A 14,028-nucleotide genomic window follows, 5' to 3' on the forward strand; every position below is an offset into this window, starting at 1 on the left:
TTTGGGCAATATCTGTACAGTAACTGTATATGCTCAGTCCTTTTCTTCAGGGAACTGGGTGGTCTGTTGGGTGGTGTAATCCTTTCACCTCTGGGACGTTTCTGAAATCACTGTAAATAAGATAAAATATGATCTCTCTGTGCCAGCTGCTAAAGATTCCAAGGGTATTGAGTTTGTGGCCAAAGTTGGTAGAACAGAACAGCCCATAATTTGGCACTGACTGGCAGTTTCACTGAGCGAGGCCATGAGGCTAGCTCTTATGGGAAATAGAAATGTTATACTGTAGCAGTAAGAACATAAGAATGTAAGGAATGAGGCAAGGCCACTCAGCTATTCAAGGTCATCAAGCTACTGGAGTTCCATCTAGTGTTTTGTGATATTATAGTTAGGCACTATCTGTAATTCCTTCTGAATTTGTCAACCTAAAACAGCCTTCCTATCATAATTCTGTCCGAGATTTAAACTATTTCACAATCACAACATATTTAGTTCTCTTTAGAAAGAATCAACAGTTTTATCATTCACTCTACAAAATTGCAGCTTTATCCGTGTTTCAGTTCAATGTAAAAATTTTCTTCTAGCATTCAGAGATGTCCATCTCAAATAAACCTGAATTCTATAATGAAAGTCTATATTCTACAGAAAGGAGAATTTGCATCCCAACCTGAAAATACAAAGGAAGACCTTTAGTGGAAGTTGTCAAAGCATATTAATTCTACCAGCATTAGGATCATTGGATTGTGCTGATGTTCAACAGGATCACATTTTGTTCTTCTAAATTTCAGAGAAAATAGGCTACAATGCTCAGCACTTATCCTGTGAGAGCCCTTTTATTCCATCAACTAATCTAGTGAACCTTCATTTCACTGCCCTCAAGGGAAATAGATTCAGTCTTAAAAATGGACACCAAAGCTATGCAAAGTGCTATCGATGTGGTCTCCCCAAAGCCACAAATGTGTCAATGTTTGTTATTTATTCTTGTACTTCCACTTCCCAGTAACAAAGGCAAACATGCCATTTGCCTTCCTAATTGATTACTGTTCATGCATGCTAACCTTCTGTGTCTTTTGTGTGAACACACCTAATCCACTACCTACGAGGCATGAGTCAGGATTGTGTAGAATATTGTCCACTTGGCTGGATGAGTGCAGCTCCAACAACACTCCAGAAGCCTAATAAAATCCATAACACAGCTGTGTTATGACACTGTGGTGTGATGCTGGAAATCAAGCCCTGCTATTCCTGTGGTCGTCACAACAATTCATGTTATCCTAAGTTTCTAATTTACCTGTTTGGTAGACTCAGGTTAACAAACCATCAACCACCTATATGCACTTAACATGATTCTAACCCAGGTAGACAACAATGAACTATATGGATGGAGAGGTAAAATTACTGGGGAAACAATTCAATGGGACTTGTCCTTAGGGTTTGGTGAAGGGATTCCTTTTGTTTTTAAAGCCTTTTTAGTTCTCAGCTTTTCTTTTGAGTTCTTTCACTTTTTTTGAAGGAGAATTAAAGCAACTGGTTCACAAATTATAAAGTCTCTAACTTCTTCTTTAAAAGCAACAACTTTTGGCAACTGGAACGATAAAACAACTGGCTTTCTTTGCTTTCAGTTATTTCTCTGGATAGAGAGGGAGATACCACCACCCTTCCAGAGGTCCATTGGTTTCTCACTATATTGTTCACACCTATAAGCTATTCCCATCTACCACCTTTAGCATTCACTCCCTGTACCATCAGTGCAATGGTAGTGAATGTACTATCTGATGTACTTCGTCAATTTGTGAAGTCTCCTCAACAAGCACTTTCCAAACTCTTGAGGGCAAGGTAGCTGTTGTTTAACGAAGCCACCACGTACAAGTTCCTCTGTTAAGCTAAATCCTTCAGTGTTTCTTGTTTATGTTTTTACTCAATGATCCAGATACTGCCTTTGGTGAACCAGTTTTTCAAGCTGATATGAGGTCGTGCTTTTGAGGAATGGTCCTGCAAAGATTTTTAGTCTTGATGTAAGAAATTGTTACTTTTTAAAATTTGAGGAATGAAGTGTGCAGTGAAGTATCAGACAATGCCCAGTTATAGTGTCATAGAGATGTACAGCACAGAAGCAGACCCTTTGGTCTAATCCATTCATGCCGAGCAGCTATCTAACCTAATCTAGTACCATTTGCTAGTACTTGAGCAAGTTTAGAGGAATATGGGTCAACTTCGGACTCCTTGCAGACAAAACTGATAAAGCTGAATTGTGAATTACAGCAAGAAGATGGAGACTGAGCAATTTGATCAGTGCTGTGAATGCATTCAAACTGAAATTGGGTTTGTGATCCTCCAAATTAAAAGAAATTGCTGCAACACTCTGAGTTCGGGGAAAGTACTAGAAAAAAATCAAAGACAAAGTTGTTGTTCCATTTTAGGTCTGAGATGCGCAAGGAGACCTTGTAGAATCCCCATTATAGCATGCTCTGAAGAAATTGTCTGGGAAGTTGAATTTACTGATGGGTAATTCCTCTACGTATGGAACTGAAACCCTCCAGAAAACATTGCCCACACCTGAGGAAGTTAACAAAGGAATTTGACAGGCGAGTTCAAGAATGAACAGATTATTCTTTGTTTCAAATCCATTCCTTCAAGCAGACATTGGCTGGTTGACTACCGTCACATTTATAATTTACAAAGCTGTGGAAATGATATAATTTTGCACAGCAAATATCTCTATATTCCGCTGAAAGCCAATTCAAGGGACATGATTTTTGAGTACTCATAAAAAGAGAGAAATACCCATTCCTAGCCATCTGTAATTTTAAAGTGAAAGCTTACTTTGATTTCATGTACCTCTGTGGAGACAGCATTTTTCAATAGAACATAATCCAGTCCCAATACTGCGACCTCCTCGGCTGCCCATTTGATGGACTCCGTACCACTGGTATCCTGAAATGGCAAACTAGACTTCAAGGGACTGGCAAATAATATGCAGTCACAGGTGTCACACCAAGTCTTGAGTAGAGGGCAAAATGAATAATTTTGGTTTTAGATTTATATAGTATGCAAAATAAACCATTCAGTATTTTCTTCAGAGTAGATCGTATGTTGCACTTAATTTCAAAAAGTGATCTTGTGCTTAAAATGTTGGACACTACTGTTCTAGCCCATTCACTTAGCCTGTTCTCAAAGTTCTCTTAAAATCTCTCTTCCCACTCTTCACAACTTGTGTTACCGATCTGTTTAGTGCCGTCAGCAAATCAGTGAGCCATCGTGAATCTATCACTTTTGTAGTACCCACTACTAGCAGTCTGCCATGCTGAGAATTATCTGTTTATTGCTACTCTCTTCTATTCAGTAACTGGATGTCCATTTATATTTTCCCAAATTTGTCATTTTATTTTCTAACCTCATGTTACCTTATCAAGGCTTCTGAAAATCTAAATATAAAAATTCACTGATTCTCCTCTTCTATGCTACAAGTAAAACTTTTTTAAAAAAAAAACTCTCAATTTTGTCAAACATGATTTCCCTTTCAGAAATTTGGTTGACTCTGCCCGATTTTGTGGTGTTCTAAAATTTTCCCTTATACTGATGTCAAGCTAACAGATCTGTAGTTCTTCACTTTCCTTCTTCCTCCCTTATTAAATAGTAGGACTATACTTGTTACGTTCCAATCAGCAAGGACCTTTCGTGAATTTGTGATCACAAAAGCTAATTGTTAATGCATCCAGAATCTCTATTGCTACTTCCTTCAACACTCAGGGATGAAGTTAATATGATCCAGGAGAATTATCAACCCTCAATCCAGCTAATTTTTCAAGTGATACTTTACTAACACTATTTTATTTTAGGTCCTCCGTTAAGTGAGTCCCTTGGCTCCCTAGTGTTTGTGGGAAAATTTGTGTGATCTTTTGTGCAGTCAGTTGCAAAGTAACCGTTTAATTTCTTCACCATTCCCTTGATCTCCCCCACAAATTCTCCTGTTCTCCCATCTGTATTGGGCCATTGAAAATACTTGCTAATCTTTTTCCCTTCCACATTTCAAATGAAGTTCATTTTTGTGTTCTGCGCTAACTTGCATTCATGTTCTCTTTTTCTCTTTTTCCTTATTAGTTTCTTGTCTGTCCTTTGCTGGATGCTACATCACTGTTTTGAAGGAACTGTATTGGACTAATAGAGTCATAACAGCATGGAAACAGACCCTTCGGTCCAACCAGTCCATACCAACCATAATCCTAAACTAAACTAGTTCCGCCTGCCTGTGCTTGGCCCATAACATTCCAAGCATTTCTTCTTCACATATTTATCTAAATGTCTTTTAAACATTGTAACTGTACCCGCATTCGCCAGCTCCTCTGGAAGTTCATTCCACACACGAACCATCTGTGTTTAGAAAAATACGTTGCTCCTAATATCTTTTTTAAACCTTTCTCCTCTCACTTGAAAAATATGCCCCTACTCTAGAAATCCCCCACCCTAGGGAAAACACACCTGCCACTCACCTTTTATCTATATCTCTCATTATTTTATAAATCTCTGAAAGGTCACCTATCAATATTCTATGTTCCAGTGAAAAAAAGTCCCAGCCTATCCAACCTCTCATTATAACTCTAAATCTCCAGTCCTGACAACATCATGGTAAATCTCTTTTGAACCCTATCCAGCTGAATAATATCCTTCTTACAACAGGGAGATCATAACTGAACACAGAGCTGAGGATGGGGCACTCGACCTGAATGTTAACTCTGATTTCTGTCCACAGATACTGCCAGAACTGTTGAGCTTTTTCAGTAATTTCTGTTTTTGTTTGCGATTTCCATCATCCGCAGTTCTTTTGGTTTTTATGCAACAGTAACAATATCCTTTGACATTTGATTAATCCTTTCTGAGCATTCTAAAGCTTAAACATGTACCTAATTAGTGGGTTGACTTTCTCAGTTGTGATTAAAATGCATTACAGAAAGAATGTATAAAATTCTCTGAATAGTATCTAGCTTAAGTCATTCCTGATATTGGAGTACTGAATCTTGAACACAGATTTGTGAGAGACAGAAAATAATTCTCTTTTTCTTTGTGTTCTCTTCTTTTGACCTTGATGGTCTACATATGAGAGGTGCAAAACTGCATTTTTGAAACAGGATTTTTGAGTAAGTGGGAGAAAGATTGCCAGGATAATAGTAAGGGACGTGGAAGAGAGGAAAAAATCAGAACCACTATGACTTTATTGAATGACTAAGCAGGCTTGAAGGGTGAGTGGCCTACTCTTAATTAGTTTGTTCATACATAGAATCAGTGGAGTTCTCGATTCATGTTTATTTGCCATTTCCCCATGACATTGCATTTCTTCATCAATATTTATATTTTACCTTGACAAAGCCATAGCTGATGAAGCACAGTATTTCCACAAGAAGAGTTGATGAGACATTGTGCACTGCCAGCTAGGAGAACAGGAGAACACTCTTTGTAAAATTGAGGCAACAGTGTTGGAATTCCATTTTTTGACTCAATTTTCTTCGAAGTCTGGATTGGTGATGGGACTAGGCCATGATGAAGTTAGCCCGGCAAAAAATGTTCCTCCCTTTTTAAATTGAATTCTGGAGTCCCTAAAAATGAAATAAATCATTCCGGGGGCATGAATAGCTCATAAGGTCTGTGATGTCTGTCCTTCTACAAAATGCTTCCCTCAGTCATGTCCACATTTTTACAGTTTAAGTAAATGTCCTGCATCAGATCTTTATTTAAACCAGCTTTTCTTTTGAAATCAGTCATTTTATTTGTCCAAAGCTGAAGAGAGCCGTTTTACATAGTTGCAGTTATGTGTATTTACAGGTGTACCTTGATCTCATCGGCCATTTATAGATCGGCTTTCTCAAAAGCGAGACAAACCTAAGTGTAGGTTTTCTCTTTCTCCTTGGGCTGTTGAACACTAATAGCATTCTTGTAACTGTGGAACGATTATTTTTCTATTTTTAATAAAAACTGAATAACTCCAATAAAAACCATCGAGGGCAGGGAAGAGGAGGCTGGAATTGATGAAGGGCTTTTGCCCGAAACGTCGATTTCGAAGCTACTTGGATGCGGCCTGAACTGCTGTGCTCTTCCAGCACCACTAATCCAGAATCTGGAATTGTTTGCTGTGCTAACCAATTTTTAAAAATCTTCTCTACTTATTCATGGATATGATTATCCAAATCTGTTCTACTGTTATCCTTAACAATTAGTGGATCTAAAACGATGAAAGCTTTGTTGGGAAACCGAGAATAAGAAAAAAAGATGCTGGAGAGAGCAAATGAAAGAAATTCTGTTACAGGCAAAAGCCAGGTTGATAGTTGTGAGGTGATGTGAAGCAGGAGCCCTCTTGTCCCACAATGGTGACTTAAACGAAACCTTAAAACAGCAAGTGAATTTCCAGTTCACGTTGGCATCCACCACTCCAAATCTACCTGAAGCCAGGGCCAGGTATTGTTTCAAGTAATCCTGTAAACACTCTGGATTCATTAAAATTGAAATGCTTTATCTTTATAAAGTAGAATTCCAGTCATTAAAATGCTCTGTACTTTTTTCAAATTCTAACATTGCTGTGTTAACATGGTCACGAGCAAAAAGGAGGAGAATTCTGTAAATTCTGTAAAGAAACTTAGATTGACTTTCATACTGTCTGTTCAGACTCAATAGCATTCCCCCTGCTGAATGATATTCTGCTGGCTAGCTACTACTTTCTACAAAACTATGGGAGGCATAGATAGGGTTGATAGTCAAAAGCGTTTTCCCAGAGTTGAGGTTTCAATTACAAGGGGGCACAGATTCCAGGTGAGAGAGGGGGGAAACGTTTAAGGGAGATTTGCGAGGGAAGTCTTTCTCGCAGAGTGGTACCAGCCTGGAATGCACCAACAGAAGAGATGGCGGAAGCAGGCACATTGGCAACATTTAAGAACAACAAGAATGTCTACACTGGAGTCAGAAGTTAAAAAAATTCCCAGGTCTTTTCTGTGAAGAAGTAATGATTTGACTTCTCTCTCGTCCTCCGCCAACAGGACTGTAAAGAGGAAGAACTTTTTTTTAAATTTCCTGTAATGTGAGGCTCCCAAGCAGGGCCAGTATTTGTTATTTAATTATAACTGCCTCGCTGAAGCCTCATTTTTGAAATGTTGTAGTCTCAGACAAACATATCCACAGTATTATTAGGAAGGGAATCCCAAGGTTTTGATCCAGCAACAATGAAGGAACGAACAAAGAACAAAAGAGAAGCACAGGAACAGGTCCTTTGGTTCTTCAAGCCTGTGCTGATCATCATGCCCTAACTAAACTAAAAAACAAACCCTGTGCCTTTTATTTGATCCAAATTCCTCTATTCCCTCCCTATTCATGTAACCATCCAGATGCTTCTTAAATGTTGCCAATGTGCCTGCTTCCGCCATCTCTTCTGTCAGTGCATTCCAGGCTGGTACCACTCTGCGAGAAAGACATCCCTCGCAAATCTCCCTTAAACGTTTCGCCCCCTCTCACCTTGAATCTGTGCCCCCTTGTAATTGAAACCTCAACTCTGGGAAAATGCTTTTGACTATCAACCCTATCTATGCCTCCCATAATTTTGTAGACCTCTATCAGGTCTCGTCTCAGTCGTTGTCTTTCCAGTGAAAACTATTCTAGTCTTTTTAACCTTTCCTCGATGCACTCAAGACCAGGCATGTTGGTGAACCTTCTCTGCACACTGTTCAAAGCTTCTACGTCCTCCTGGTAATGTGGCAACCAAAAATGCACACAGTACTCCTAACAAGTGTTTTATATAACTGCAATATGTTTTGTCATGTCTTGTACTCCATGCCCTGACCAATGAAGGTAAGCCTGCCATATGCCTTCTTAATCACCTTGGCCACCTGTGTTGCCACTTTTAGGGAACTGTGAACCTGCTCATCCAGATCTATCTGAATGTTAATGTTTTTTATACTGCCATTTACAGTATTATTACACCTAAATTTGATCCCCAAAATGCATCACCTCGCATTTGTCTGGATTAAACGCCACCTGCCATTTCTGTGCTCAAGTTACCAATCTGTTTATATCCCATTGTATCCCTTCACAATCGTCAGTACTACCTGCAACTCCACCAATTTTCATGCCATCTGCAAGTCAGACCACCCACATTATCGTCCAGATCATTGATACATACTACAGACAACAGAGGACCTAAGATTGGTCCTGGTGGAACACTTCTAGTTATGGGTCTCCCTTCTGAAAAACCTGTAGTTCCAAGTCAGGATAGTGTGTTATTTGGAGGGAAATCTTTAAGTGGTGATGTTCTCATGTAGCTGCCACCTTTTATTCTTGATAGAGATTGCAGGTTTGGAAGGTGCTGAAGAAGGAGGTTTTGCTAATATTGTGCATTGGTGATGCAGGGACTAAATCAAGTGGGCACCTTTGTCCTCGATTGTATTGAGTTTCTTAAGTATTGTGGGAACCCTACTAATCAGGCAAGTGGTGAGTATTCCGTCGTCATGTCTTTGGGATATAGGAAGTGACTTACCCCAGAGTTCTCAGCCTCTGCTGCTCATGTAGCCACAGTTTACTCCCCTGTCCTGTTTGGCCCCTAATCTATCACTCGGAGATTGTTTGCAAGGTAGTCCGATTTGCTTCCACTGCTTGTGTGGACCTGGAGGCCTGTTAAAAGTTCTGATTCGCTTTCTCTAATTGAACTTAAGTTGCCCTTAATGATACAGCTCAATGATCCACTGCATTTGGGCAATGGCCCTATCATCCTCCTCATTGTGGGAGTGGGATGAAGCTAGGAAGCCAGAATGTCAGCCAGCAGTGTTTAATGCCTGTCTGTCTCTGATCTCAACTGTGAGGTCCAGAATGTAAGTCCCTTGCTTTTGTTGAGAGGTACAGAGAGCAGAAAAGGTGAAGATATAGGGTCTTTCTCCAATCATAAGAGGTAAGCAGGAGAGATGGCTCTGGAATTGAAAGGGAAACAGAATTAAAAGAAATAATAGAATCATGGAATTAAGAGAAATATACACTAAAGGTACAGAAAGCCTGTGGAAGGAAGAGATGATCGATCCTGTTGAGGATAATATGGACAAGGACTCCTTTGAGATAATCTGAGACACTGGCACACATTCTATGGCAAAGAGTTGGATTTGTCTTTTTGTCTGTGTTTATATTGTCTCTAAGAGATTTGACTACTAAAAGAAAGATTGTGGAAGGATGGTACAATTATTCTAGTCTGGATGAAGTAAATGGAAATAGTCTCTTTGTAGACGTTTGTGTGTCCATGCTCCACTCCTGGTTTGAATATACTGCATTAGTGGAAGTACCATTGTTTGGATTGAGATGATAAATCAAGGCCCGATCTGCCTGTTTCAGTGATCTAGCCCGTGATTAAAGATACTCAAGCACTATTTAAAGAAGATCGAAATATTTTTCTATGCCTTGCTAACATTTTCCCTCTGATAAAATCACCAGAAATAGATCTGACCTGGAGCTTCATTTCAATTTTGTTTGTGGGATTTTAGTGCTGCTACATTTTTCATCATCTTAGTCAAAAAAATAGTTATTAGAAAATAATTGTCATAAATGAAACATCTGAGACGAAAGATGTTGTCAGATGTAATGTAAAAGCAGGTTTGTTTCCAGTTTTAAAAAGCTTATTCCTTTTAAGCTACGTAAACCTTTTAGTAATACTAAATACCTTTGTACAAAGATTTGTAAAAATGAAAAGATGCAAGATTTAAATTCCAATTATTTTGGCTTTGACCTCAAATACCCACTTGGCAATCAGATGAACAGTAAAGACTTCTCATGTTATGTGCAGGATCATTCCAAAAGGAAATGCATTTATCTGAATAATTGAGGTGACTCAGGAAAGTACTATTTATTTTCCAGAAAATAAGGTATATTTTAGAAAGCATTTCTTCTGTCTTGGGCTTATCTGTTACAGATGTCTTTCCAAATTGTTTGAATGGAGGTATGAATTCCAACTTCCAAACCACAGAAATCCCCTCTCATTGGTTACATTGTTGTGATCAGTTTGATCAGTTCCACAGAAGATCTGACAGTAATGACAAGAATCACAGAATCCATACAGTGTGGAAAGAGGCCATTTGGCCCATCGAGTCTGCATCAACCCTCTGAAAAGCATCTTACGCAGACCCACTCCCCCACCCTATTCTCATAGCCCTACAATTATCATGGCTAATCCACCTAGCATGCATATGCCGGGACACTGGGGCAATGGACCATTGCCAATCCATCTAACCTGCACATCATTGGATTGTGAAAGGAAACCGGAACACCCAGCAGAAGCGCACGCAGCCACTGAGAATGTGCAGACGCCACACAGACAGTCACCCAAGGCTGGAATTGAACCCGGATCTCTGGCACTGTGCGACAGCAGCATCGCTATGCCACAGTGCAGCCCCAAACAGTTGACAGTAGTTCCATGTTCAGTACTTTGTTTGCTCTTGATTTACCATTTCACCTTTTACACCATTTGGCTGTGGTGGGATTTGAACCCCATGTTCACAAAAATTTAGCCTTAGGCAAGACTTACTATTCCAACGACATTACCACCACCCCACCTTGTTATCATCTAAATGAGTGTAATCCCTGTATCACAAAGTTGGTTAAGAACAATGCACTGTCTGTAAACTCTGCCTTACTGTAACATGTGACTTTCCAGTTAAATTCTTCGGAATTCTGTTGTAATTATTAGTTCATGTTTTCACAGCTGCTGAGACCTCGAGCAAAGAAGCTGGGATTAGGTAAGAATTACATTGTCCTCTCTATGAACACTTAAGATATTTTCATTGCAGTTTATCTTTTAAGTTACTTGATTTGTATCTTAATTATTTATCATCTGTAATGAAAACAATTAATAAAATGTTCTGATCATTTCTAAAGTTAGAAGTGGATCAAAGCTACAGCATTGTAAAATTGTTCAGATCGTTTGTGGAGGGCTTAATGGTCTTGTTTGACAACTTGAAGTGTTGGTAACATTACTGAACTAGAAATCTACATTAGTAATCTAGAAAACTATAAGATTTTCTTCATTAAAAAAAGTGACTCCTAGTGTCATTTCTATCTGGCTTATATGTGACAACTGACCTCTGAAGTGACCTAGCAAACTTGTCAACTAGGGATGACCAATAAATGCTACTGGTTAAAGGTTTGTGTAATAAAGCCTTATGCAAACCTAAATATCTGTATTAATAGTGAGTTGATGCTAATTATTTAACCATTAGGGATGAACATTTTTCTTTTTTAATTCACTAAGACACTGTGTTCGTCAATAGTACAATAATAAATTACTTCAAAGACTCCTAGAAATGCATGTTAGAATCTTTGAAAACATTTGATTTTGGTTGCTTATTGTGACAACAGGTCCCACATCTGTGTAAAATTCTGAATTCTGCCAATTTAAATATTTTATTTATATGCACATTTGAATTTAATTGTCTGACCCTCCAAACTAAACAATCAAATCAGCTGAGTTTGATGTTTCTGCCTGTCTCAATCTGGAATCCAGGCTGGCTTAAAAAAGACACTTCATTCCTTTTCTTTCTTCCACTTATCACATTCACTTTTATACAAATTGCGACCTTGAACATTTTATTTTTCTGTTATCTTTGGCTACCTCTCAAAACTGACCAGAAAAACGTCTGAAGTTAAAAACAGCTTTAGGAAACATCTTTGTAACTTACTTGTGGGACAGGGGCATCACTGGTTGGCCAGCATTTATTGTCTGGCTCCAATTGCCCTTGAAATAGTGGCGGTGAGCTGCCTCCTTGAATTGCTACAGTCTGTGTGCTATAGGTAGACCCACAATGCTGTTAAGAAGGGAATTCCAGGATTTTGACCCAGTGACAGTGAAGGAACAGCAATTTATTTCCAAGTCAGGATGGTGAATGGCTTGGAAGGGAAGTAGCAGGTAGTGGTGTTCCAATGTGTGCTTTCCAGATGGAAGTGGTCATGTGTTTGTAAAGGGCTCTCCAAGATCTTTGGTGAATTTCTGTTGAATTTACACCTATAACTGTCACTTCTATGTATGTATTTTAGTACTAGTGCAGGCTGAACAATTGTTATTTTGTTTCTTCTCTTCAAGTTTCCCTTAGCTGGTTTGCCAAACTGCTATTGATACTCAGCAAATGAAAAGTGTTGTATAGATTTGTGGGCTGGATTTACAGCATAAGGGAAAGTGAATTTTTTTCAACTGAGTGCTACTCTAATTCACTTTGCAAAATCACCAACATACAATTCAGCTATGAATATCGTTAAATAGTAATTAAAACATAATTCTGTTCCACACTTAACACTGCTTAATACTGAAGAAATGCAAACACCAAAAATGTTTTTTTCTAAAATTTATGTCACTGTTGAATATAAATTTGCACACCTCCTACCTCCTGCAATTCTGTTAACATACTTAATGAGTTACAACTTTCACTCACTTCAAATTGTGATTCTTACGTCAGGCTCTTGTTGCGGCAAAATCCATTTTAAAGTGTCAGCATTGATGACTGTAACATATCAATTATGGCTGTAGGTGGCACCAACATTCCTTTTTGTTGTAGATTGTAGGTAACGCTAAAGCGTGTGGCCCCTTTAAATTTTTTTTGTGTAGTTATACATTCATGATAATTTAAAGGGCTGACTTGGTACAGCCTGTTCAAGGACTTGTATTTGTTAGAGAGAATATTGACTGGCTCTGTGATAGACTTCACTCTATTAAACCAAAAATCTGCATGGCGTTAAATTAGAAGTGTTAAACCAAAGAGGTTTCAGTATTTCATTGTCTAGGTGAACGTTGAAGTTGAGGAGAATGCACAGATGCATGGCTTGAAGGCAGCAGCTGAGGGCGTCAATGATTGTGAAAGGGTGCAATACTACCTACAAGGTTGGGAGATGTTGGTGTCTTGAAAGGTGTGGGTTACTGAATGAGAGGTCTAATCGAGGGCTGCAATCATCCTGGCTTTGACACATTTGAGCGGGGGTGCAGGGGTGCAGTGCAGTACAGTAGTTGGTGTGTTTAAGTGATAGGGCTAGTGATCAGAGGTGATCTTGAGAGATGCTGACATCATTCAAAGAGGTGTGTGAAAATGTCTGGAAGCTTGGAACTGTTGGGGTTGACAGGTGGTGCAACGAAGAAAAGAACATAGAGGTATTGAGGGAGACCCCTGGATCACCAGGCTGAGCCTACAACTCTCACTGCCAAGTGTTTCCTTTCATCCTTGTGTGAATCATAAATACGAAATGGAAAATGGCTTCAGCTACACCCAGAGTGGGTGAAGTAAACCGTTTCTTTCTGTCTAAGCACAAGGGCTTTTCTTGAGTTATGTGGGGGTCTTCAAAGTGGAATTGCATTAATCAGGTAGTTACACCGTACTGGTTGAAGATGTGTGTAATCATTATATCCTGCATGTGAAATATTTGCAGTGCCCTACTGAGGGGGATAAAAGTTATTACAGATAATCCTCTCTGTGAAAGAGAATTAATCACAGGTGATCTTAAAATTCTCACCTGTAGGCCACAGTTCACAGACAATCCAAGATTTCTCGTTATGGAATAGATTTCCTCTCTCCTTGAACTGTAGTTATTTGGCAATTGCTGCCTTTTTGTTCGGTGCTGTACTGATGAACGAGGTTTCCATAATCCAATGCACTTAAAGTCCCTTATTGCATTTGAATATCATGGCTTCAACTGCGCATATTGGAATAGGATTCCCTAGAATGGAGCACTATGCTGAGAGACAAATTTTGATAGCTTTTGTTATTAAGTATCTTCTTTGTTTCTGATATTTCTCACAGAGGTCATTAGAACCATGACCATAATCCATCCAGTGGTTCTTGCTGCTGTAGCTGAGGGCTACAATGGCACAGAAACTGGGGAGGACAGAAGTAACTTGTAGAGTAGGTCAAACAGCCTCCAGATGAAACCACAACTGAAGAACCCCTTGGGATTCAAAAGAGGTACAGAACTTTGATTCTTGACACTACTTCCTTCAGATGACCAAGGCGCATTGTCACGACAGTCTGAGGATGTCCACCG

General features: G+C 39.1%; 1 protein-coding gene across 3 annotated transcripts in view; it reads left to right on the top strand.

Moving 5' to 3' along the window:
* dpm1 (dolichyl-phosphate mannosyltransferase subunit 1, catalytic) overlaps positions 1–14,028 on the top strand; it is a 97,888-nt gene that overhangs the window by 33,970 nt on the left and 49,890 nt on the right. For all 3 annotated transcript variants that reach the window (XM_072556535.1, XM_072556536.1, XM_072556537.1), the window contains one exon: positions 10,712–10,745. In XM_072556535.1, the coding sequence (XP_072412636.1) occupies positions 10,712–10,745 (34 nt within the window). The remainder of the gene's footprint in view (positions 1–10,711; positions 10,746–14,028) is intronic.

The sequence above is a fragment of the Chiloscyllium punctatum genome, chromosome 37 (assembly GCF_047496795.1).
Source record: "Chiloscyllium punctatum isolate Juve2018m chromosome 37, sChiPun1.3, whole genome shotgun sequence".
Lineage (NCBI taxonomy): Eukaryota > Metazoa > Chordata > Chondrichthyes > Orectolobiformes > Hemiscylliidae > Chiloscyllium > Chiloscyllium punctatum.